General features: G+C 37.3%; 1 protein-coding gene across 2 annotated transcripts in view; it reads right to left on the reverse strand.

Moving 5' to 3' along the window:
* Positions 1 to 23,769, reverse strand: part of TECPR1 (tectonin beta-propeller repeat containing 1) — a 219,312-nt gene that overhangs the window by 119,994 nt on the left and 75,549 nt on the right. For both annotated transcript variants that reach the window (XM_053694717.1, XM_053694716.1), the window contains one exon: positions 15,337 to 15,438. In XM_053694717.1, the coding sequence (XP_053550692.1) occupies positions 15,337 to 15,438 (102 nt within the window). The remainder of the gene's footprint in view (positions 1 to 15,336; positions 15,439 to 23,769) is intronic.

A 23,769-nucleotide genomic window follows, 5' to 3' on the forward strand; every position in this document is an offset into this window, starting at 1 on the left:
GTCCACAGCACCTTCTTCCAAAATGAAGCTGGCTTGTCCAAATGTGCGTTTGCATACCTCAAGCAACTCTGTTTGTGGCGTGGCATCACTCTTCCATACAGCTTCTCCTTGTGCAAAGTGCGCTGAATTGTTGAACAATGCACAGTGACATCATCTGCAGCAAGATGATGCTGTAGGTCTTTGCCGGTGGTCTGTGGGCTGTTTTTAACTGTTCTCACCATCCTTTGCCTCTCCGATATTTTACTTGGCCTGCCACTTCTGGCCTTAACAAGAACTGTGCCTGTGGTCTTCCATTTCCTCACTATGTTCCTCACAGTGAACACTGACAGCTTAAATCTCTGCAATAGCTTTTTGTAGCCTTCCCCTAAACCAGAGCTTTCCAAACTTTTCATGTTGGTGACACACTTTTTAGACCTACATCATTTCGCGACACAGTAATTAAATCAGTTGTACTAGCAAAAAGGAGGTTAAACTAACTTGTTTTAAGAAATACGGACACATACATAAATGATATAATAATGAAATTTACAAGTAACAGTATGTATGTGCAAGAATTAAAAAAAAGTTTAATAACACCAATAGCTACTTACTATTTTAATGGGATGTATGAGGTTGATGGTATGAACTCGCATTTCATCATCAAGCATTTTTAAGTTTCCACTTCCTATCCATATATCAAGAGCAGGAGCAGCAATGCACTACTGGGAGCTAGTTGCAAAAAAAAACACTTTGACTTCTGACTTCAGCTCAGCGTTTAAGCTGCCGCCCTCAGAGCTCGGTGAGTCCGATTGACTACTGCCCGCGCTGCAAACACACTGCTGTCCCACTCAATGACTACACATGCAGTCACAAGCCAATTAAGGAGACTACACGTGCAGTCAGGAGCCAATGTGCCGCCAAAGCCACCAATGGGAATAGTTTCAGTGCCCACTGAGCTGCGCCAATTGGTTAAGATGATCTGTGACCCACAAGGTATCAATCACGTGTCAATCATGTGATATGTGTAGCAGGCAGGCGGAAAATCAGAAACCCAAAAAATAAATACATTTAAAAAAAAATTGTGCTGAAGCAGGGACACACCAACACACTCCTGCCGACACACTAGTGTGTCCCGACACACAGTTTGGAAAGCACTGCCCTAAACCATAATGTTGAACAATCTTTGTTTTCAGGTCATTTGAGAGTTGTTTTGAGGCCCCCATGTTGCCACTCTTCAGAGGAGAGTCAAAGAGAACAACAACTTGCAATTGGCCACCTTAAATACCTTTTCTCATGTTTGGATGCACCTGTCTATGAAGTTCAAGGCTTAATGGGCTCACCAAACCAATTGTGTGTTCCAATTAATCAGTGCTAGGTAGTTACAGGTATTTAAATCAACAAAATGACAAGGGTGCCCAAATTTATGCACCTGTCTAATTTGTTTTGATGCATATTGCACATTTTCTGTTAATCCAATAAACCTCATTTCACTACTGAAATATTACTGTGTCCTTCAGTTATTTGATAGATCAAAATGAAATTGCTGATACAAATACCAAATTATTTATAAATGAAAATCATGGAAATTGCCAGGGGTGCCTAAACTTTTGCATACAACTGTATATATATATAATAATAATAAAAAAACTCTGTAATATACTTTAATTATTTTGTCCCCTTTTCCTGTAATTCCATTCTGACATTGTAATCTTTTCAGTTCCTGTTACAAATGGAAGTGCAAAACACTTACATTCCACACAACCATTGGCTGCACACTCTAGTGACCTATTTATAACTGTCCCTAATTGGCCACAGCAAAGAAGGTAACCTAGGTTACAACATGGCAGCTCCCATTGTTTTATAGACATTAAAACTTTACACTTATTTTGTTAATATTTAAACAACTAATGAAACGTTAAAAAAGATATCTACATGTTATTCTCAGACTATTTTTTTAATGCATCATTCTATCTAGCATTTATTTAGTGTTTAATGTCCCTTTAAAAGGACACTCTGCCCCAAAGCTTTATCCCAAAACTAAATTATTCCAAACAGCTTGAGTAAATACAGAGCAATACAGAATTAAGTAAATACAGAGCAATACAGAATTAAGTAAATACAGAGCAATACAGAATTAAGCAAATACAGAGCAATACATAAAATTAATGTAGTTTGGATTATCACATTCCTACAATACACATGTCCCAAGGTTAGTATCAATTCTACTCCTCAACATCTGTTGCTTTTCCCCTACATCTATCATTCTTCTGTACTACCTTTTAATCTTGCAGCAATTAATAATAAGTAATAAAAAAGCATGGTAACAATAATGAAAGTAAATAACAATGGATGCCTTAAAGGGACACAAAACCCACATTTTTTCTTTCATAATTCAGATAGGGCATGCAATTTTAAACAACTTTCCTATTTACTTTTATCATCAAATTTGCTTTGTTCCCTTGGTGGTATTTTTGAAAAGCTAAACCTAGCTAGGCTTAAACTGATTTCTAAACAGTTGAAAACTGCCTCTTAGCTCATAGCATTTTGAAAGTTTTTCACAGTTAGACTGTGCTAGTTCACATGTGTCATATAGATAACATTGTGCTCAGTTATTTAGGAGTCTTCACTGATTGACTACACTGCATGTCTGTCAAAGGCACTTAGATAAGGAGGCTGTCTGCAAAGGCTTAGATACAAGGTAATCAAAGAGGTAAAAAGTATATTAATATAACTGTGTTGGTTATGCAAAAACGGGGAATGGGTAATAAAGGGATTATCTATCTTTTTAAATAAGAAAAATTTTGGTGTAGACTGTCCCTTTAAACAACCATAGACCAAATCCTTCCAAATAGTGTGTAAACAATTCTCCCAAATATTGCTAACCCTCTGCTAGAGAATAGGTAATCACTGAAATGTTTACAGATATTAGCTTATCCATAATTGTATTAATGTACATAAGTTCCTGACAGGTCATAGTACTGTGAAAACTACCAGTATGTTTACAATTAGTGCCGACCTTGGTACGTGATGCATAAATGTTCAATAGTAACAGCAAAAAGATTTATGAGACCATCCATAGTTGTAACAGATTTCTTATGGCACCCATTGGAATAAGCACAAGAAGCACCAGAAGACGGCAACATAAAAAGGAAACAATGATAAACAATGTGCACCCAAATAATGGTTTATCAGCCAGGGGAGGCTGTGGTCACGGTGGCAACATAGGGTTTTTTCGGCATTTACATGGTCACTAGAGTCCTCACAAGCGTCTCTAGTCTCTTATAAATACCCCCGTGTTGCTTTTTCAGTTGTTCATCTCTTTTATGCTGTTGCATAGCCTCATACACCCTGATGCCAAATGGGTACCAACCTCCAGACATGATCTAGAACCATAAGAAACAAGTGCGAGTAACTGAACATATCAATAGGTAGCATCAGTCAATATGTACAAGGTTTGCTTGCATTGCATTTCTGTCCCCTCTACACTTGTATCTATAACACTGTTTCATCTATTTTACTTAGAATCACAAAAGGGCCCTCCCAGTTTGTCATGGGAGGTAAATGTTTTAACCATCACTTTCCTCCCAGGTTTGAACTCAGTTGTAGGGTGAAACCCTTCAGGAGTGAGTAACACAGCGTTATTCTCAGCAATTAACTTATATTTCATTTGCTAAGCTGTAACTGCACGTTCAACAGCCAATGTAACTTAAAGGGACACTCAGGTTAAATTAAATTTTCATAATTCAGATACAGCATGTTATTTTAAACAACTTTCCAATTTACTTCCATTAAAAAAAATGTGCACAGTCTTTTATATTTACAATTTTTGAGTCACCAGATCCTACTGAGCATGTGCAAGAATTCACAGACTATACGTATATGTATTTGTGATTGGCTGATTGCTATCACATGGTACAAGGGGAGTGGAAATATACATAACTTTGAAAATTGTTATAAAAAAATCTACTACTCATTTGAAGTTTAGACTAAGTGCTATTGCATTGTCTTGTTATCTTGCATTTGTTGATTATGCAAATCTAATGTGTTGACTGGTCCTTTAAGTTGGTACATAAGGTTCAGAGGGAAACTTAATATAACATTGTCTCCCTGTCATTAATTTAAATGGTGTTATAGGGACAGTCAACACCAAAATTGTTATTGTTTAAAAAGATAGATAACCCCTTTACTACCCATTCCCCAGCTTTGCACAACCAATATTGTTATATTTATACTTTATAAGCTCTAAATATCTGCCGGTTTCTAAGCCCCCGCAGGCCGCCTCATATCTCAGTGCATTTTATTAGGTTTTTACAGCCAGACAGTGCTAGTTCATGGGTACCACATAGATAACATTGTGCTCACTTCAATGGAGAATGATAATGGTTATGTAGGAACCAGCACTGATTGGATAAAATTTTGTAAAAAGCACTGAGGTAAGGGGGCAGTCTTCAGAGGCTTAGGTGCCGATTTACTAAAGTTCGGACGGACATGATACGATGTAGCGTATCATGTTCGCTGCACATCGTTAATGCCGACAGCATACGCTGTCAGCATTTATCATTGCACAAGCAGTTCTGGTGAACTGCTTGTGCAATGCCGCCCCCTACAGATTTGCGGCCTCTAGCAGGGGGTGTCAATCAGCCCGATAGTATGTGATTGGGCGGATTAAAGACCGCAGCCTAAGAGGCAGTGGATCAGTTATGGAGCAGCAGTCTTTAGACCGCTACTTAATAACTACAGTTTCCGGCGGAAACAGGGGCATCAAGCTCCATTCGGAGCTTGATAATTCGGCCCCTTAGACACAACAGAGGTAAAAAGTATATTAATATAACAGTGTTGGTTATGCAAAACTGGGGAATGGATAATAAAGGGATTATCTATCTTTTTAATCAATAACAATTGTCAAGCAGACTGTCCCTTTAGTGTGCTGTAAGAGCGTGAATTCTCTCCTTCTCTCTCCTCTCTGTATTAGTCCTGATCTCATTCTCCTTTCCCTTCTTCTCATCATGCTTCCTTTTCCTACAAACCTTTCCTACATGGCCTGTTTTCCTACAGTAATAACACATCAGACCCCTTCTCTGGTCATTAGGCTTTCTCCAGTTCCCCTGTCTTCTTTGCTCATCAACAACCCCCTCATCACTATTAGCAGACTGTTTTGTTTGTCGCAGTGTTCAGATCCCGCGTTATACTTTCAGCAGCATTTGCAATCGTGTCAGCATCACTAGCTCTTAATCTGATAGCAGTGGGCAAACCATTTATACGAGAAACAAAATCAGAGACACTTTGTTTATGATCCTCAACAGTCATATTATCTGTGTCTGACCTCATTACCAGACCCCAAGCTTTTGAAAACATACGTGCACAAACGCTCATATCATCTTTAATATCCATTTTGAGAAAGTCCAGAGCAGATGGATTTAGCTTGTTAATTCCGATTGCAGCTTGTACAACCAAAGCTAACCTCTGAGAATCATTTGGATAACTGTCTTCAAAATGGTTTTCATCATTTAAAGCTTGTTGCCAAGTCATATTGTCAGATATCCTCGCAGAAATTAACTCAGTAAAGGCAAGTTGTACCGATACACTTAAATGAGTTAAACATTGCCACACCAGTACATCATCAAATTTAGATTCTGCTATTTCATCCTCAAAAACCATGCAATTGTAAAACAGACCCTTTCTTTCCTCAAATTTTGGTATCTTCTCAATTATTTCCAACAACTGAAGTTTATCATATAATGCCTCTTTTTGCCCCATATACCCTTGTAACCGTAACTGTAAGGCCTTCTTTACTTTCCCTTCATCTTCTGCTAATGCCCTATATCTTTCTTGAACAATTTCCTGGTCCTCCTCAGAAAACTGTTGTGTGATGTTTAATAATTCCATTATAGCCCCTTGTGTAGCTTCTTTTTGTTGGTGTAGTGTCTGTAATGCCTCTACATTACGGTCTAATGTGCTAATTGTTAACTCAAGTGCTTTAAGCAACAAGTTAGGACCAGCTTTGTCAGACCCTTCTGCAACTTTATAGTCATCAAGAAGTTTTGCCAATTCCTCTTTTACTCTTATAGTTGACTCAATAGCTTTTAAAACATTTACTCCTGGGTTTGACAATTCTTCTATATTATTTAATAGCCTCTGCGTAGCGTGAGAACTTGTGTGTGAGCGTGTAAAAAACAGAATTTATGTTTACCTGATAAATTACTTTCTCCAACGGTGTGTCCGGTCCACGGCGTCATCCTTACTTGTGGGATATTCTCTTCCCCAACAGGAAATGGCAAAGAGCCCAGCAAAGCTGGTCACATGATCCCTCCTAGGCTCCGCCTACCCCAGTCATTCGACCGACGTTAAGGAGGAATATTTGCATAGGAGAAACCATATGATACCGTGGTGACTGTAGTTAAAGAAAATAAATCATCAGACCTGATTAAAAAACCAGGGCGGGCCGTGGACCGGACACACCGTTGGAGAAAGTAATTTATCAGGTAAACATAAATTCTGTTTTCTCCAACATAGGTGTGTCCGGTCCACGGCGTCATCCTTACTTGTGGGAACCAATACCAAAGCTTTAGGACACGGATGAAGGGAGGGAGCAAATCAGGTCACCTAAATGGAAGGCACCACGGCTTGCAAAACCTTTCTCCCAAAAAATAGCCTCAGAAGAAGCAAAAGTATCAAACTTGTAAAATTTGGTAAAAGTGTGCAGTGAAGACCAAGTCGCTGCCCTACATATCTGATCAACAGAAGCCTCGTTCTTGAAGGCCCATGTGGGAGCCACAGCCCTAGTGGAATGAGCTGTGATTCTTTCAGGAGGCTGCCGTCCGGCAGTCTCGTAAGCCAATCTGATCTTGATTGAATAATAAAAACTACAGTTAAACACTAAAAAACTCTAAGCCATCTCCGTGGAGATGTTGCCTGTACAACGGCAAAGAGAATGACTGGGGTAGGCGGAGCCTAGGAGGGATCATGTGACCAGCTTTGCTGGGCTCTTTGCCATTTCCTGTTGGGGAAGAGAATATCCCACAAGTAAGGATGACGCCGTGGACCGGACACACCTATGTTGGAGAAAACCCTATTATCTGCAATAATTCTCTTTCTTCCTTTTTATGTTTTACACAAGCTTTACACTGTGGGTTTACATGAACAATGGAATTCAGTTGTTCCATCTTATCTATTGTTACCGATAATCCTTTACATAAAACACCCACTTTGAGTTAATGTTTTTGCATTAATTTTGACTTCTTATCAATTTCCCCAATTTTCTCTAAACATTGATCCATAAAATTAAGCCACGCATCCTCACAGTCACTTCCTTTTATGGAGAAGGGTTCAGAAAAATCTTTGGCTTTTTTCTCAAGCCACTCTAAAACCATAATTAAGAACTAAGCTAGTAAGCGACTCACCAGGTTATGGTTGTGATCGAGAAGGTGTAGAAAGCGTGCACTCAGTCTTCCCTTCACTGAATGAGCTTTGCCTGCAGACACCCCTCACTGCTCTGCAGACTCCAGGCGGTTTTCAGTATTCGTCTGCAGCTGGAGCCCCTTTCTTTGGCACTAGCTTGGCACCAGAGTTTCTTCTTTACCATCTGAGGAATCAGACAAGGCGCCGGCTCCTTCTCTGTTTGTCTTTCAAATTCTTGTTTCTTTTTCAGGACAGCTACCGTAGTCTCTCCCTTCCTTATTCTCAGCAGTTGCAATGTTGCAGAATTCCCTTACAGCCAAGATACTGAAAAGGGGAATAAGCACAGTCAACCCCACCCTCCTTCTAAGAGGCACGAGAAGTTCTGATACTTAGTAGACCCCGTTAAGACTGTAGTTCTCCACCAGTGTTATGGTTTCTTTGTTAGGATAATATTCCTCTTAGCTCAGGAAGACACCACCAGAATACTTCAGACGCAAATCAGTTTGCTGCTCTTATTCTGGTACCATCAGCAGCCAGAGAGCAATGAGAGAATACAGAGCAGATGTGGCAGATAAACTGACTGCATAAGAAATAACATATCCCTTTATACATTGGTCTTAACATACAATTTTATGTATGGGATCTGTTCAAAATTGCAGATAAACATAATACAATTAGACCTTCAGCAGAGGACCCTTGTCAGTTATAAATCATTAGAATGAGTAGAATATAGAGGAAATGGAACATTCCCCCTCAAGGCCAATCTGTACTAGAGTTAAAGAACAGTACATAATTGTCTAAAAACATCTGAGTGCAAGTGAGCCTAGAAGAACTGATGCTGTTTTGAAAGAAAAGGGTGGTCACACCAAATACTGATTTGATTTAGATTTTTCTTCTGTTCACTCACTTTGTATTTTTGTTAATTAATAAAAAAAAAACTATTAACATTTCTATTTGAAAGCATTTTTACTGTACATCATTTTTTTCACACCTGCCTATAACTTTTGCACGTAGTGCAGTGCTTGACAAATTCATTCAAAATCTAGAAGCCAGCCCAAAAAGTTAGGAGCCATAATTTTTTTATGTATATATTTATCTATACACATTTTTTTTTAACAGATATACATACACACTAAGGTCTAGATTACGAGTGGAGCATCAAAATTGCGCTTACGGAAGCACGATATTTGTGCTCCACTCCTAATACCTCACATTCGCATTTCGTAAAAACTCACTCAAGAGAACTTGCTTCCATAGGCTCCAATGGCAGCCTCATTCTGATGCCGACATACAAAGCACAGAACCTAGTGCAGCAACGGGGGTAAATTGCGCAACGATGGGAAGCAAATTTTAAATATATATGTATGTGACTATATATGTGTTTATATGTGTATATACACTTATTAACACATAAATATATATGTATGTGACTATATGTGTTTATATTTGTATATACACTTATTAACACATAAATATATAAGTATGTGACTATATGTGTTTATATTTGTATATACACTTATTAACACATAAATATATAGGTATGTGACTATATATGTGTTTATATGTGTATATACACTTATTAACACATAAATATATATGTATGTGACTATATGTGTTTATATGTGTATATACACTTATTAACACATAAATCTATATATGTATATAAGCATAGACATATATATTTACAGGCAACGCACAGTACCCATAGAGCACAATGTAAAGGCAGTTTTCAGTCCCGTTTTTTTTTTTTTTTAACACCCCACCTCCGCAAACTTCTGCAGCGCTACTCTTCCTACTCGCTGATGAACCTCTTGTTTGCCAATGCTGTCCAATGAATTTGCAGGTCTGAGTACGAGTGTGTGTGCAGCTCTGAGTATGAGTTTGTGTGCAGCTCTGAGTATGAGTTTGTGTGCAGCTCTGAATACGAGTGTGTGTGCAGCTCTGAGTACGAGTGTGTGTGCAGCTCTGAGTAAGAGTGTGTGTGCAGCTCTGAGTAAGAGTGTGTGTGCAGCTCTGAGTACGAGTGTGCGTAAAGCTCTGAGTATGAGTGTGTGTGCAGCTCTGAGTACGAGTGTGTGTGCAGCTCTGAGTACGAGTGTGTGTGCAGCTCTGAGTACGAGTGAGTGTGCAGCTCTGAGTACGAGTGAGTGTGCAGCTCTGAGTACGAGTGTGTGTGCAGCTCTGAGTACGAGTGTGTGTGCAGCTCTGAGTACGAGTGAGTGTGCAGCTCTGAGTACGAGTGAGTGTGCAGCTCTGAGTATGAGTGTGTGTGCAGCTCTGAGTATGAGTGTGTGTGCAGCTCTGAGTATGAGTGTGTGTGCAGCTCTGAGTAGGAGTGAGTGTGCAGCTCTGAGTATGAGTGTGTGTGCAGCTCTGAGTATGAGTGTGTGTGCAGCTCTGAGTATGAGTGTGTGTGCAGCTCTGAGTAGGAGTGAGTGTGCAGCTCTGAGTATAAGTGTGTGTGCAGCTCTGAGTATGAGTGTGTGTTTCAGAGTAAGAGTGTGTGTGCAGCTCTGAGTACGAGTGTGTGTGCAGCTCTGAGTACGAGTGAGTGTGCAGCTCTGAGTATGAGCGTGTGTTTCTAAATTTGGAGCGCTTCTCCCAATCCCCTTGTTTTTTCTGAGTATGAGTGTGTGTGCAGCTCTGAGTACGAGTTTGTATGCAGCTCTGAGTACGAGTGTGTGTGCATCTCTGAGTACGAGTGTGTGTGCAGCTCTGAGTATGAGTGTGTGTGCAGCTCTGAGTATGAGTGTGTGTGCAGCTCTGAGTATGAGTGAGTGTGCAGCTCTGAGTATGAGTGTGTGTGCAGCTCTGAGTATGAGTGTGTGTGCAGCTCTGAGTATTAGTGTGTGTGCAGCTCTGAGTATGAGTGAGTGTGCAGCTCTGAGTATGAGTGTGTGTGCAGCTCTGAGTATGAGTGTGTGTGCAGCTCTGAGTATTAGTGTGTGTGCAGCTCTGAGTACGAGTGTCTGTGCAGCTCTGAGTACGAGTGTGTGTGCAGCTCTGAGTATGAGTGTGTGTGCAGGGTACGTCTTACACAAACTGGTCTTTAAAGACCAGCGACGTACCCTGTACGTCATTAGGGGTTTAAAGCGTCTGGAAGCGATCCTGATCGATTCCAGCCGCTTTCAAGGTATTGCCATGATGCCTCAATATTGAGGCATCACTGCAATACCTTTTTTGGCACACCGATGCTGAGAGGGCCACTCTGTGGCCCTCTCTGCATCGGCCAGCGATGGTGCTGATCGTTGGTGGGTGGGAGCCAGCTCAGCCGTAGCAGGGAGGAGGGTGGGCGGACCATCGTTGGCCGGACTTCCGGATCAGAGCACGCAAATGATCATGAGTGCACAGGGCACGCACACGTGTGCATGTGAGCGTGCGCACACGCTCTCCATTTAGACCGGTGGAGGTGGACTCAGAGAGGAGGAGGGAGGAAGAGGGCGGGAAATTAATTCTAAAGGGATCTGGGAGGGTAGGGGGTTGGGGGCAGCTACACTACAGAAAATTAAGGGTTTCAACAAACGGGCAATTTGTTTTGAGCAAACTGGGTACTAGCAGACAGCTGCCAGTACCCAAGATGGTGGAAAATAGGTAGAGGGGGGAGGGTTAGAGAGCTTTATGGGGGGTCATAAACAATTTAATATATATATATATATATGCGTCGGGTAGCGAATTTAATATATATATATATATATATATATATGCGTCGGGTAGCGCTCATATTACAAGATGAAACTAAACTGTTCACACTCGCACGCTAACCTGATGCACATAAATAGCTGAACTTAGAATATTATAATGTATTCTCCAATAGAAGTAAATGGAGCAAAAACCAGATTGCATATTCTCAAGGGCACTATCCCGACATAAAAATATGAATATTTCACATTCCAATGTTCCTCACATAATAGAATATCTTATATTTATTTGTAAATACATATTTTTATATATATATATATATATATATATATATCTGATGGCATTTTGGTACAATATATATCTATACCTATATATACACATGATTATATGTAGGTATAGATAGATATTATATATATATATATATATATATATATATATATATATATATATATATATGAATATCTATTTATAAATACTTAGACCATATGTGCAGAACATTGGAATGTGAAATATTTACAGTAAATAAACAGTACAACACTTTATTTAACATCAATATGGCATAAATATGATTTTTCATGTTTTCATCTACTTAACTGCATAGAGCTCCAATGCAATAATATATTATTATCATTTATTTGTAAAGCGCCGCCAAATTCCGTAGTGCTGGAATATATGTCTTTATGTGTGTACATATGTAATTTATGCGTTTATATGTGTATGTATATCTGTACATATATACACATAAATACATTAATACCTATGTACACACATCTATATATATATACTGTATATTTAGATATGTGTATGTATGTAGTTGTATGTAGTTGTATGTATGTATGTATCACTGTTAAAGCCCTTGCCTGCCTTTTATTTTCTAACACTTGAGACCTCATATCTTTGAGCACATAACTTTTTTTGAGCAATATTTTTTTAAATATTTTTTATTAGATGGTGTTATTATGTATGTAACTGTACTGTGTAATGTATATTTATTAGATGGTGTTAATATGAGTGTAACTGTACTGTGTAATGTATATTTATTAGATGGTGTTATTATGTGTGTAACTGTACTGTGTAATGTATATTTATTAGATGGTGTTATTATGTGTGTAACTGTACTGTGTAATGTATATTTATTAGATGGTGTTATTATGTATGTAACTGTACTGTGTAATGTATATTTATTAGATGGTGTTAATATGAGTGTAACTGTACTGTGTAATGTATATTTATTAGATGGTGTTATTATGAGTGTAACTGTACTGTGTAATGTATATTTATTAGATAGTGTTATTATTAGTTTAACTGTACTGTGTAATGCATATTTATTAGATAGTGTTATTATGTATGTAACTGTACTGTATAATGTATATTTATTAGACAGTGTTATTATGTATGTAACTGTACTGTGTAATGTATATTTATTAGATGGTGTTATTATGTGTGTAACTGTACTGTGTAATGTATATTTATTAGATAGTGTTATTATGTGTGTAACTGTACTGTGTAATGTATATTTATTAGTGTTATTATGTGTGTAACTATACTGTGTAATGTATATTTATTAGTGTTATTATGAGTGTAACTGTACTGTGTAATGTATATTTATTAGATGGTGTTATTATGAGTGTAACTGTACTGTGTAATGTATATTTATTAGACAGTGTTATTATGTGTGCAACTGTACTGTGTAATGTATATTTATTAAATAGTGTTATTATGTGTGTAACTGTACTGTGTAATGTATATTTATTAGATGGTGTTATTATGTGCGTAACTGTACTATGTAATGTATATTTATTAGATATTGTTATTATAAGTGTAACTGTACTGTGTAATGTATATTAATTAGATAGTGTTATTATGTGTGTAATTGTACTCTGTAATGTATATTTATTAAATAGTGTTATTATGTGTGTAACTGTACTGTGTAATGTATATTTATTAGATGGTGTTATTATGTGTGTAACTGTACTGTGTAATGTATATTTATTAGATGGTGTTATGTGTGTAATTGTACTCTGTAATGTATATTTATTAAATAGTGTTATTATGTGTGTAACTGTACTGTGTAATGTATATTTATTAGATAGTGTTATTATAAGTGTAACTGTACTGTGTAATGTATATTTATTAGATAGTGTTATTACGTGTGTAACTTTACTGTGTAATGTATATTTATTAGATGGTGTTATTATGTGTGTAACTGTACTGTGTAATGTATATTTATTAGTGTTATTATGTGTGTAACTGTACTGTGTAATGTATATTTATTAGATAGAGTTATTATGCATGTAACTTATTAGATAGTGCTATTATAAGTGTAACTGTACTGTGTAATGTATATTTATTAGATGCTGTTATTATGAGTGTAACTGTACTGTGTAATGTATATTTATTAGATGGTGTTATTATGAGTAACTGTACGGTGTAATGTATATTTATTAGATAGTGTTATTATGTGTGTAATTGTACTGTGTAATGTATTTATTAGATGGTGTTATTATGTGTGTAACTGTACTGTGTAATGTATATTTATTAGATAGTGTTATTATGAGTGTAACTGTACTGTGTAATGTATATTTATTAGATGGTGTTATTATGTGTGTAACTGTACTGTGTAATGTATATTTATTAGATGGTGTTATTATGTGTGTAACTGTACTGTGTAATGTATATTTATTAGATGGTGTTATTATAAGTGTAACTGTACTGTGTAATATATATTTATCAGATAGTGTTATTATAAGTGTAACTGTACTGTGTAATGTATATTTATTAGATAGTGTTATTATGTGTGTAACTGTACTGTGTAATGTATATTTATTAGATAGTGTTATTATGTGTGTAACTGTACTGTGTAATGTATATTTATTAGATGGTGTTATTATGTGTGTAACTGTACTGTGTAATGTATATTTATTAGATGGTGTTATTATGTGTGTAACTGTACTGTGTAATGTATATTTATTAGATGGTGTTATTATGAGTGTAACTGTACTGTGTAATGTATATTTATTAGATGGTGTTATTATGTGTGTAACTGTACTGTGTAATGTATATTTATTAGATGGTGTTATTATGTGTGTAACTGTACTGTGTAATGTATATTTATTAGATAGTATTATTATGTGTGTAACTGTACTGTGTAATGTATATTTATTAGATGGTGTTATTATGTGTGTAACTGTACTGTGTAATGTATATTTATTAGATGGTGTTATTATGTGTGTAACTGTACTGTGTAATGTATATTTATTAGATGGTGTTATTATGTGTGTAACTGTACTGTGTACCCGCGATGAACCCTTTTTCGCTTGTGTGCAACTGTTGATGAAAGACTCATAATCTGGCCCTGAGTTTTTACTAAATTTAAGGTTTGTGTCAACTCTGTGTCGAGCAAGTCTATTCGGCGCCATTACGACTTATTGAAGCATTTTTTAATCAATAAAGTATTTTTTAATAAATGTATGTACATTGTTTTGTTTTTTTTAGATATAATGCTATTGTACACTTAATAGACTAATATAGTGTAAATATAACTATTATATGTACTGGGAAGCCAAAATATGAGTGTGACTCAATTTATTGCTATATTCTGGGACTCCCACAAAGGGTTTAAACACAAGTAAAGTCAGGAGTTGTAAGCATTGCAGCTCCTAAGCAAGAAGTGGCCAGTCATCTGTGAGTACAGGTGTCTGCCACTCCTGATCGCGCTTACTCAACTGCGCTAACCGGACATGAAATATGAATATTTCACATTCAAATTTTCTCAACCGAGCAGAATATGTTCTATTTATTCATAAATACATATATATATATATATATATATATATATATATATATATATATATATATATATATATATATATAGGTATAGATATATACAGATATATATATAGGAATATCTATTTAGAAATACATAGAACATATTCCCCTATGTGCAGTTCAATGGAATGTGAAATATTTACAGTACATACATAGCTAAATACGTTTATATATGTTTTCAGCTACTTGACTGTGAAGGGTGGCAATGCACATATATATGTCGATATGTGTGTACTTATGTATTTATGTGTATATATTTATATATGTCTGTAATTTTGTGCAACTTGTTTGTCAAGCGTAACCCTTAACCAGAGCTCTGAAGTTGCGCTATCCTGACGTGCATTAAATTCAATTTCGTTTAGACAAACATGTTTACTTTCAACTCATAATACACGCGCTACTTCCGACATGCGCAATGAGCCGCGATAAAGCCCTTATCAGTTAGAGCACCACTTATAATCTAGCGCCCAATAAGGAGACGTACAACCGTACCTGATCATTCAATCCCACACTCAGCATCGACATCTCCCCGACCATCTCTATCCAGCTTGTGCCGCATGGGTTGTGAGAGTTGACTCCTCTTCTAAACCACACCTGGTAAAGAAAACGTTTTAGGTGATAGATAATATTAAAAGGACACTCAAGTCAAAATTAAACTTTCATGAATCAGATAGAGCAGCAATTTTAAACAACTTTCCAGTTTACTTCCATTAACAAAATGTGCAAATTATTTTTATATGTATACTTTTTGAGTCACCAGCTCCTACTGAGCATGTGCAAGATTTCACATAATATACGTATATGCATTTGTGATTGGCTGATGGCTGTCACATGATACAGGAGAAGTGGAAATAGACATAACATTGCAATTTGTCACACAAAAAGAAATCTACTACTCATTTGAAGTTCAGACCAAGTGCTATTGCATTCTCTTTTTATGCAAATCTATTGTATTTACTGGTCCTTTAAGGTTCTCGGTAGAAAGAGAGAAGTAGCTCCAGCTCCACAAATGAACATGGTAATGGTTTCTAGCGTTTTATTGGTTAACATTTTAAGGGACAGTCTACTTGAAAAGTGTTATTGTTAAAATATATAGATAATCCTCTTATTACAGATTCCCCAGTTTTGAATAACCATTAATACACATGTTACCTTGTATCTAAACCCTCTGCAGACTGCCCCTTATCTCAGTTCTTTTGACAGACTTGCATTTTTATCCAATCAGTGCTGGTTCCTGCATAACCATTATCATTCTAAAAAGAAGTGAACACAATGTTATCTATACAGCACACATAAACTAGCACTGACTGGCTTTAAAAAGTTTATAAAAAGCACTGGGATAAGAGGCAAGCCTGCAGAGGTTTAGAAACAGGTTATAAAGTATATTAATATAACAATGTTGGCTATGCAAAGCTGTGGAATGGTTAACAAAGGCAATGAGGCCGATTTACCAAATGTTTGTCGGACCTGATCCGACAGTGCGGATCAGGTCCGACAGACATCGTTGAATGCGGAGAGAGCAATACGCTCTCCGTATGGGCCGCCAGCAGGGGGGTGTCAATTAACGCGATCGTACTCGATCGGGTTGAATTGTGCCGATTCCTGTCCGCCTCATCAGAGCAGGCGGACAGGGTTATGGAGCAGCGGTCTTTAGATCTGAAGACTCGCCAGAAACACGGGCCCACAAGCTCCCTCCGGAGCTTGATAAATGGGCCTCATTATCTATCTTTTTAAACAATACAAACAATCAAGTAGACTGTCCCTTTAAAGAATTATATTTCCCATGACGCTGAGATACTCTTTAGGCTGACTGAGGTTACATCAGCGCTTCCCCCTCACTCACTGATGGAGAGGGACATACATTTAGCTTAAAAAATACGATTATCCATCAAAAATATATCTATACTTAAATACAATTTATATAACTTATATTAGATTAAACAAAAGTAAAATGCACGTTAACCCATTCAGTGCTTAGCCATTTCACATCTCTGCGCTACAGACATTTTAGCCGTTTTCACCAATCGCATTTAAACATCTATTTCAGTGCTTTTCTATAAAGATAACCACACAAATCATATTGTTGTGTTTTCCGCAAATCAAACACTTTTACAAAACAACTCTACGGCTAGATTTAGAGTTCGGCGGTAGATGGGCTGTTAACGCCACGCGTGTTTTATGTCTAACGCACGGCATTGTTTGACTCCGGTATTTAGAGTTAATATAAGACCATCTAACGATGCTCCTAACGCGTGTATGTCACACGCGTAATCCTGCCCGCGTTAGACAGTCTCCCATAGAGAACAATGGGAAAGGCAAAAAATAGCTTTTTTCACCTAACACTCGATCTCGCGAGAAATACGCACAGCTCGGTCATATGACGCATACCACATCATGCACAACAATAACACGCCGCAAATGTCACAACATCAATCAATCAACAAAGCACACAAGCATTACACATTCACAAGCGGGGGAAGTTTTAATACTATTTATACGTGGAATACGCATATACTTTAAGATGCGGAAAATCGCACAATAACAACAAGGATTAAAAAATATATACATACACTAAAAAAAAAATCGCATTCAATATCATTATATATTATGAAAAACATACATATACAACACTTCACGAAGAACACACCATCGCAAATTCACATTTAAAAAGAATACTATTGGACAATGTTAGAGAAAACGACCACTATGACATCATCGCATTCTACACATTCCACAAATACCAACTCAAAATGAGCATGCGCAAATTAACACAACTAATACACATTGCAATAATATTAATTGCTAATAAAGCACACCTGAACACTAATTACAATGGAAATTGGGACATCATTAAACATTTACACAGGGTATATAAGCACCACACAAGCAGGGCTTCTTTGACTGTGTTGCTGGTGGGTCTTTGGAGATTTAAGAATAGAGATTTTGCGATTTTTTGAGAGTGAGTTAGTGTTAGTGTGAGAGAGTCAGTTGGTAGTGTTAGCGTGAGATAGTCAGTTGGTAGTGTTAGCGTGAGAGAGTGAGTGAGTTAGTGGGAGGTAGCGGGAGTGGGAGAGAGTCTGTTAGTGGGAGCGTGAGTGAGTTAGTGGGAGTTATTAGTGATAGTTGTTAGTGTGAGCGTCAGTTAGTGGTAGTTAGTGAGCGTTAGTGGGAGTGTTTGTTATTGAGAATTAGAAGTAGTGTTAGTTAGCGAGCGAGTGATTTATCTGTACACTTAACACATTTACACGCAAACACATTCAATACATACATACACTTATCAATAACACTACATACACTCCATACCCCCTACCCCCTCATACTACACTCCATACCCCATTCCTTGTAGTCCCATTCCCTTTCATCCCATTTACTCTTATCCCATACCCCATACCCATCCCATACCCATCCCCTAGTTACATTTAGTTTACATATCCTCCTTTTAGTCTTATTCTTTTCGTTTATTTAAATACTCCTTACCCTCTTTGTTTTTTTTTACATCCCTCACACATTAAGCACCTTTTTTGTCTTTTTAGTTCTTTATTTTGACCCCCTTTCATTTCATCACACTCACTTTTTTTTTATTATTTGGGGTTTAGTTTAGGGAGGAGATGGAGGCCAGGCAGGGGACAGGTAGAGGGGGGAGTAGAGGGAGGGGGAGAGGAACAGGGCAGGAAGGGGGGCAGGAAGGGGGGCAGGAAGCGGGGGTGGAAGCGGTGGGTGGACCCAGCCACTTGGTTCAAGATGACCAAGTGGCTGGGCCCAGTGGCGGTCAGAGTAGGGCTTCACAGTCCGGGAAACAGAGGGCATCGTCACAGGGGAAGGCCAAGGCGACTAGGGAGGCGAGGTTTACGATGGAGGAGAAGGAGGCCCTCGTAGAGGCCTATATGGCCAGGTATAGGATGCTGCAGCACCAGAAGACTACCCCGACTGACAGGAGGAGGCTCTGGAACGAGATTCGGAATGCAGTCAATGCAGTGGGTTGCCGGAACAGGGATATGGATTCCATCAAACATCGGTACCGGGACTGTAAACTTGAACTTAAAAAAAAGTTAAGCCTGGAGGCCCGACATGCCGCAGGGACCGGTGGCGGCCCTGCCCTTGAAATGGAGTACTGCAGATGGGAGGAAATGTTGCGGCCCAGCATCTCCGAGGTGGAAGTAGTCGGTATCGGAGGAATCGATACCGGGAACCTGCCACTCTCATCTGACGGTAAGCTCATTTAACAATAATTTCACATACGAATGTATTTCAATGGACACTATACGCAAACATTTACTTTCATGATTGAGGTAGCGAATACAATTTGACAAAACATTCAAATGTACTTATATTACATAATTTGATTCATTCTTGAGATATATTTTAATGAAGAAATAGCCATGCACACGGTGAAACAATCACAGGAGGCAGCTATATTCAGCTAACAATCAGAATCTTATAAACATATTTAGATATGCTTTTCAGCAAAGAATATCCAGAGAATGAAGCTAATTAGATAACAAAAGTACATTCGAAAGTTGATACTAAATGTATGCTTATAAATCATGAAAGATAAAACATTGGGTTTCATGTGTTAAGGATCCGATTAATGCTATTACGCTGTTTACACGCATTCTATTACTTAGCGGTTACATCAGTATCTAGGCTATAGGTTAGGTGTGCATTTAAACAGACTGAAAACAAACGCAAAAACATTCACATTGACCAGATATCACAAACACTGTTTAGAAAAAGCGGAAATCGTATTGATTGTTTGTTAGATTTCAAAGTGGATTAATGATTCTGCATTTGTAATTGTATCGTAAGCTAAGTCATTTAAACCTTTATTTGCAAATATGCTAATATATACATTTCTTTTTTTATTTTTTTTTTAATATACAGAGTCTGGGGACGAGGCAGCACAGCCTCCTGCATCTCCCCGGGATGAGAGTGGTGGTGAGGAATTCCCACTTCGGAGGGAAGAGGCCCCCCGTGACGAACAGCGCACGGGAGATGATCAAGAGGCCCCGGAAGCACAGGAGGATGCCGCTGAAGCCGCGGAACCCGAGGTCCCTCAAAGACCCGCACTCCGCCGTGCACGGGCACCCCGCCGTGCACGGGTTCAACAGGCACAACAAGAAGAAATAGCGGAGGTGCGGGTTCTACTGGAGTACATAGACCAGATGCGTACCTCCCGGATAGAAAACATAGAAGGACGACGCAGAATACTTGATGGGCAGAATCAAATAATTCAAGGCCAAAACGAAATAATCAGTATACTGAATACAATACAAGAAGGACAAACAAGAATGTTCAATCTTCATCAGGAAATGTTCACATTATTCCGGGAGGCGCATGCTGGTCTACCTCCTGTTGCTGGGCCTCTTGTTGCTGGGCCTCTTGCTGCTGGGCCATCTCCTCCTGCCGGCCCATCTCATCCTCCTCCTCAGCCATCTACTCCTCCTCCTCCTCAGCCATCTTCTCCTCCTCCTCCTCAGCCATCTTCTCCTCCTCCTCCTCAGCCATCTACTCCTCACCTTGGTCGTCCCAGTACTCTTCCTTCCACTCCTCCCACAACAGCTCCAAGGAGGACTCTTCGGAGTCGGCAGTTGCCTCTCCCAGAGCCTCAGCCCCGTGGGAAGAGGGGAAGGAAGAGGAAGTAAGTTTTTTTTTCAATCTTAAATTTTGTTTTTTGTGTAATGGATAGGTATGTGATGATGTGGTTTTCATACACTTGTGGACCACACTCTGTATATAATCGACATCTATGGGACCGGGTCCATGGAGGAAGATTCTTTGCAGAGTGTGGGTTATAAGTGTGTGAAAACCACATCATCACATACCTATCCTTGTTCATGATATTGATTGGTTTCTGTGATGTGATGTCCAAACTGTTTCCCGAATCGCTAACTAAATTACCATAACAATTATCCATGATGGCATATTACTGTTTGAATGCCAATAACACAGCTTAAAGGGACAGTCAGAAAATTATTGATTACAAAGAAAACACTGTATTACGCATTATAAAGTTTGAAACAACAAAACATGGAGAAATACATGTGTGACTTATGTGCTTACCCTTGTATCTATGACTATGAAAAATGACCACTTATTTGTTGTTCTGACATAACAACATTTTAGATATCAATGATCAATACATGGTCAATAATATGCTGTATGAGCACAAGATTTTACATATACAAATGCTATCCAAATGCCCTCTAGTGCTCAAATTGTATAATGATTACAAGCACTCTTCAAGATTTAAGAAATGAGCACACCAACCTCATAGGTTTAGATAGCAAATTTAGATAGCAAATGTTCAATTGTTGAGAAACATTTGATATCCTTGTTATTACAGAATTGACTTTTCGAATAATGTAAAAATATTTTTTTTCGAAACTGTCCCTTTAACAACATTACATATGCTAACACATTTTAAGCTTGTTGCTATATCTACATGTACTTTGTCAAAAAAAATATTTGAAAATCACATTTATATTGACGTGTTAAATAAAGTCTATTTTCTTTAAGAGACATTATTGTGTTAATATTTTATTGTAACTATTTTTATTTTAACAATGAATATGGTTTAAAGTCCTTTTAGGAGTGGGGGGGTGAAATATGCTAACAAAAATATATTTGAAGATTAAACTATGTGGATCTCATACATGATACAAAAAAACAACATTTGCATTCAAGGGACAGTATCCTATATTTTTTACATAACTGTATGTAATAGACACTACTACAAACAACAAGATTAACATATACTGATAGCAATATTAAAAAGCTTCAAACACTTGCAAATAAAATAGGGTTAGCTATATTTTAAATATAGATGAACCACCATTACAACCGTAAAACACAATACCCCATCATTAACATATGAAAAGAACCTTTACACAAACTGGACAAAGCTGGAGATGGTACTCACATGAAACTCATTGGCTTTGCGAGGAGTAAGAAAATTACTTACATTTTCTTACAACACAAGACAAAATAAACCTATTGGTTAAACAATGGACTATCTAACTAGAGACAAAATCAAATATTTTTATTTATAATGTGAGTGTCTAATGAACCTTTCATAAAATATACAACGAAATTACATTTAGAAGAAGTCGGCATCATATATTTAGCATATGATAAATGCATATTGATTACTTTATTCAAACACAATAGCGCATATTTATTAATTAGATATGTTCAACATTAAACACAACATTAATTTTTAAGAAAAAGGAACATTGTTGACAAACATATTAAACATGGACTGTAGAGATTTGCACTTGCCTAGAAATATCCTATGCATGAAAACATTTTGCTTTCGTTCGTTGATTCAACCAGACATCCAGCAAAAGAGAATGTGTTGGTCTTTATCAGCTACGGGTCAACAATGTAACATGATGCAAATAATACATATTCGCAAGCTTTTTAAAATTGCATGCAGTCACAAACGTTTTTAACGTGCACAAATATTGCGGGACTACGCAATCCAATCACACGTTTTTTTAACTTTACATGTGCCGTCTTAACATGGCGCTTCCTTGATCACGTAAGAACGCCATCCAATGAAAGGCACATTATTGATCACGTAAGAACGCCCAAAAAAAAAAGGCGCATCCTTGATCGCGTCAAAACGCAATCCAATAAAAGGCATATTCCTGATCACGTAAGAACGTCAGTCAATACAAGGAATCATTGGACAGCCTGGCAGGTGACGTCTTAAGCAACATGGCGCATCCGAGATCGCTGAAAAACCGCAGACAATACAAGGACTCAGTGACATCTTGGCATATCATTAAGAAACGTATTTATATTTTAGGAACTAGTATGTGTGTAGATTGCTATCTAGGAATGTCACCAAATTATGAATCATCTTTTCGGACTTGACTGTCCCTTGAACTATAGCTATGGTGTATATCTTTAACATTTAAAAGATACACATGAGAAATACATATGCCATTGATGTTTTAAGATATCTTTGGATTGTTGTTGAATAACAATAGTTATACATGTATTGATTAAACGTGTCATTTATTCAAGTTTAATTATGGTCAGCCTACCTATAGCCATATATGGGAGGAGATGTATTTTGTTAACATATTAGTTAACTAATATTCATCATCTACATTATTTGTATTACACACAGAGATTGATTTGGTTACACTTTGACAATAATATAGATTTGAAAATGAAATACAGGTGCTGTCAACATTACAATAAGATTGTTTATTAATAAAACTATATGTCCTTGTTCTTGTAAAAAGGACAAAAACGCTTTACAAATGGAAATACATTCATTTACAATAGTGATCAACATCACTTAAAGGGACATTATTTTGTTTTTAAAAAGAGCATACACATAGTCAATACTATTTAAATAAAATGAACACTTTACAGGGATTATATCATTGTATCAATACTCAGATCATTTGGTAAAGGTGCATCAATTCATGCAGAGTTTATAAATACACACATGGATATGAACATTTAAATATACATATATACACAAATACAAAAATATATATACATATATAAAGAAATTACTCTGCTAATCATAATCAGGCAATGATAGAGCTAAGAGAAAATAATATAAACACAAATAATAAGATTACATTGGAGATGTTAATCTTAAAGTCATTTACTATTGTCTTACATATATGATTTCATTATAACAAATAGATTTGTTAGGTCCCTTTAAGGATAAACAACATAAACTAGAGCTTGCAAAAAATAACAGGAAGAATGAGGACAAAGATTTGTGAAATAAAATTTATTTTATTAGTATGTAAGAAAACATACACAACGTTTATAAATAATCTTGTAAAAATAAGGAATATATGAGCCATATGACAAGGTAACACAGTGCATCACAGTCCATGAAGAGAGTTGCCAAGGGCCAGCATAGCCCCATTGGAGACACATGACAAGGTAACA

This window comes from Bombina bombina, chromosome 11 (genome assembly GCF_027579735.1).
Source record: "Bombina bombina isolate aBomBom1 chromosome 11, aBomBom1.pri, whole genome shotgun sequence".
NCBI classification, from domain to species: domain Eukaryota; kingdom Metazoa; phylum Chordata; class Amphibia; order Anura; family Bombinatoridae; genus Bombina; species Bombina bombina.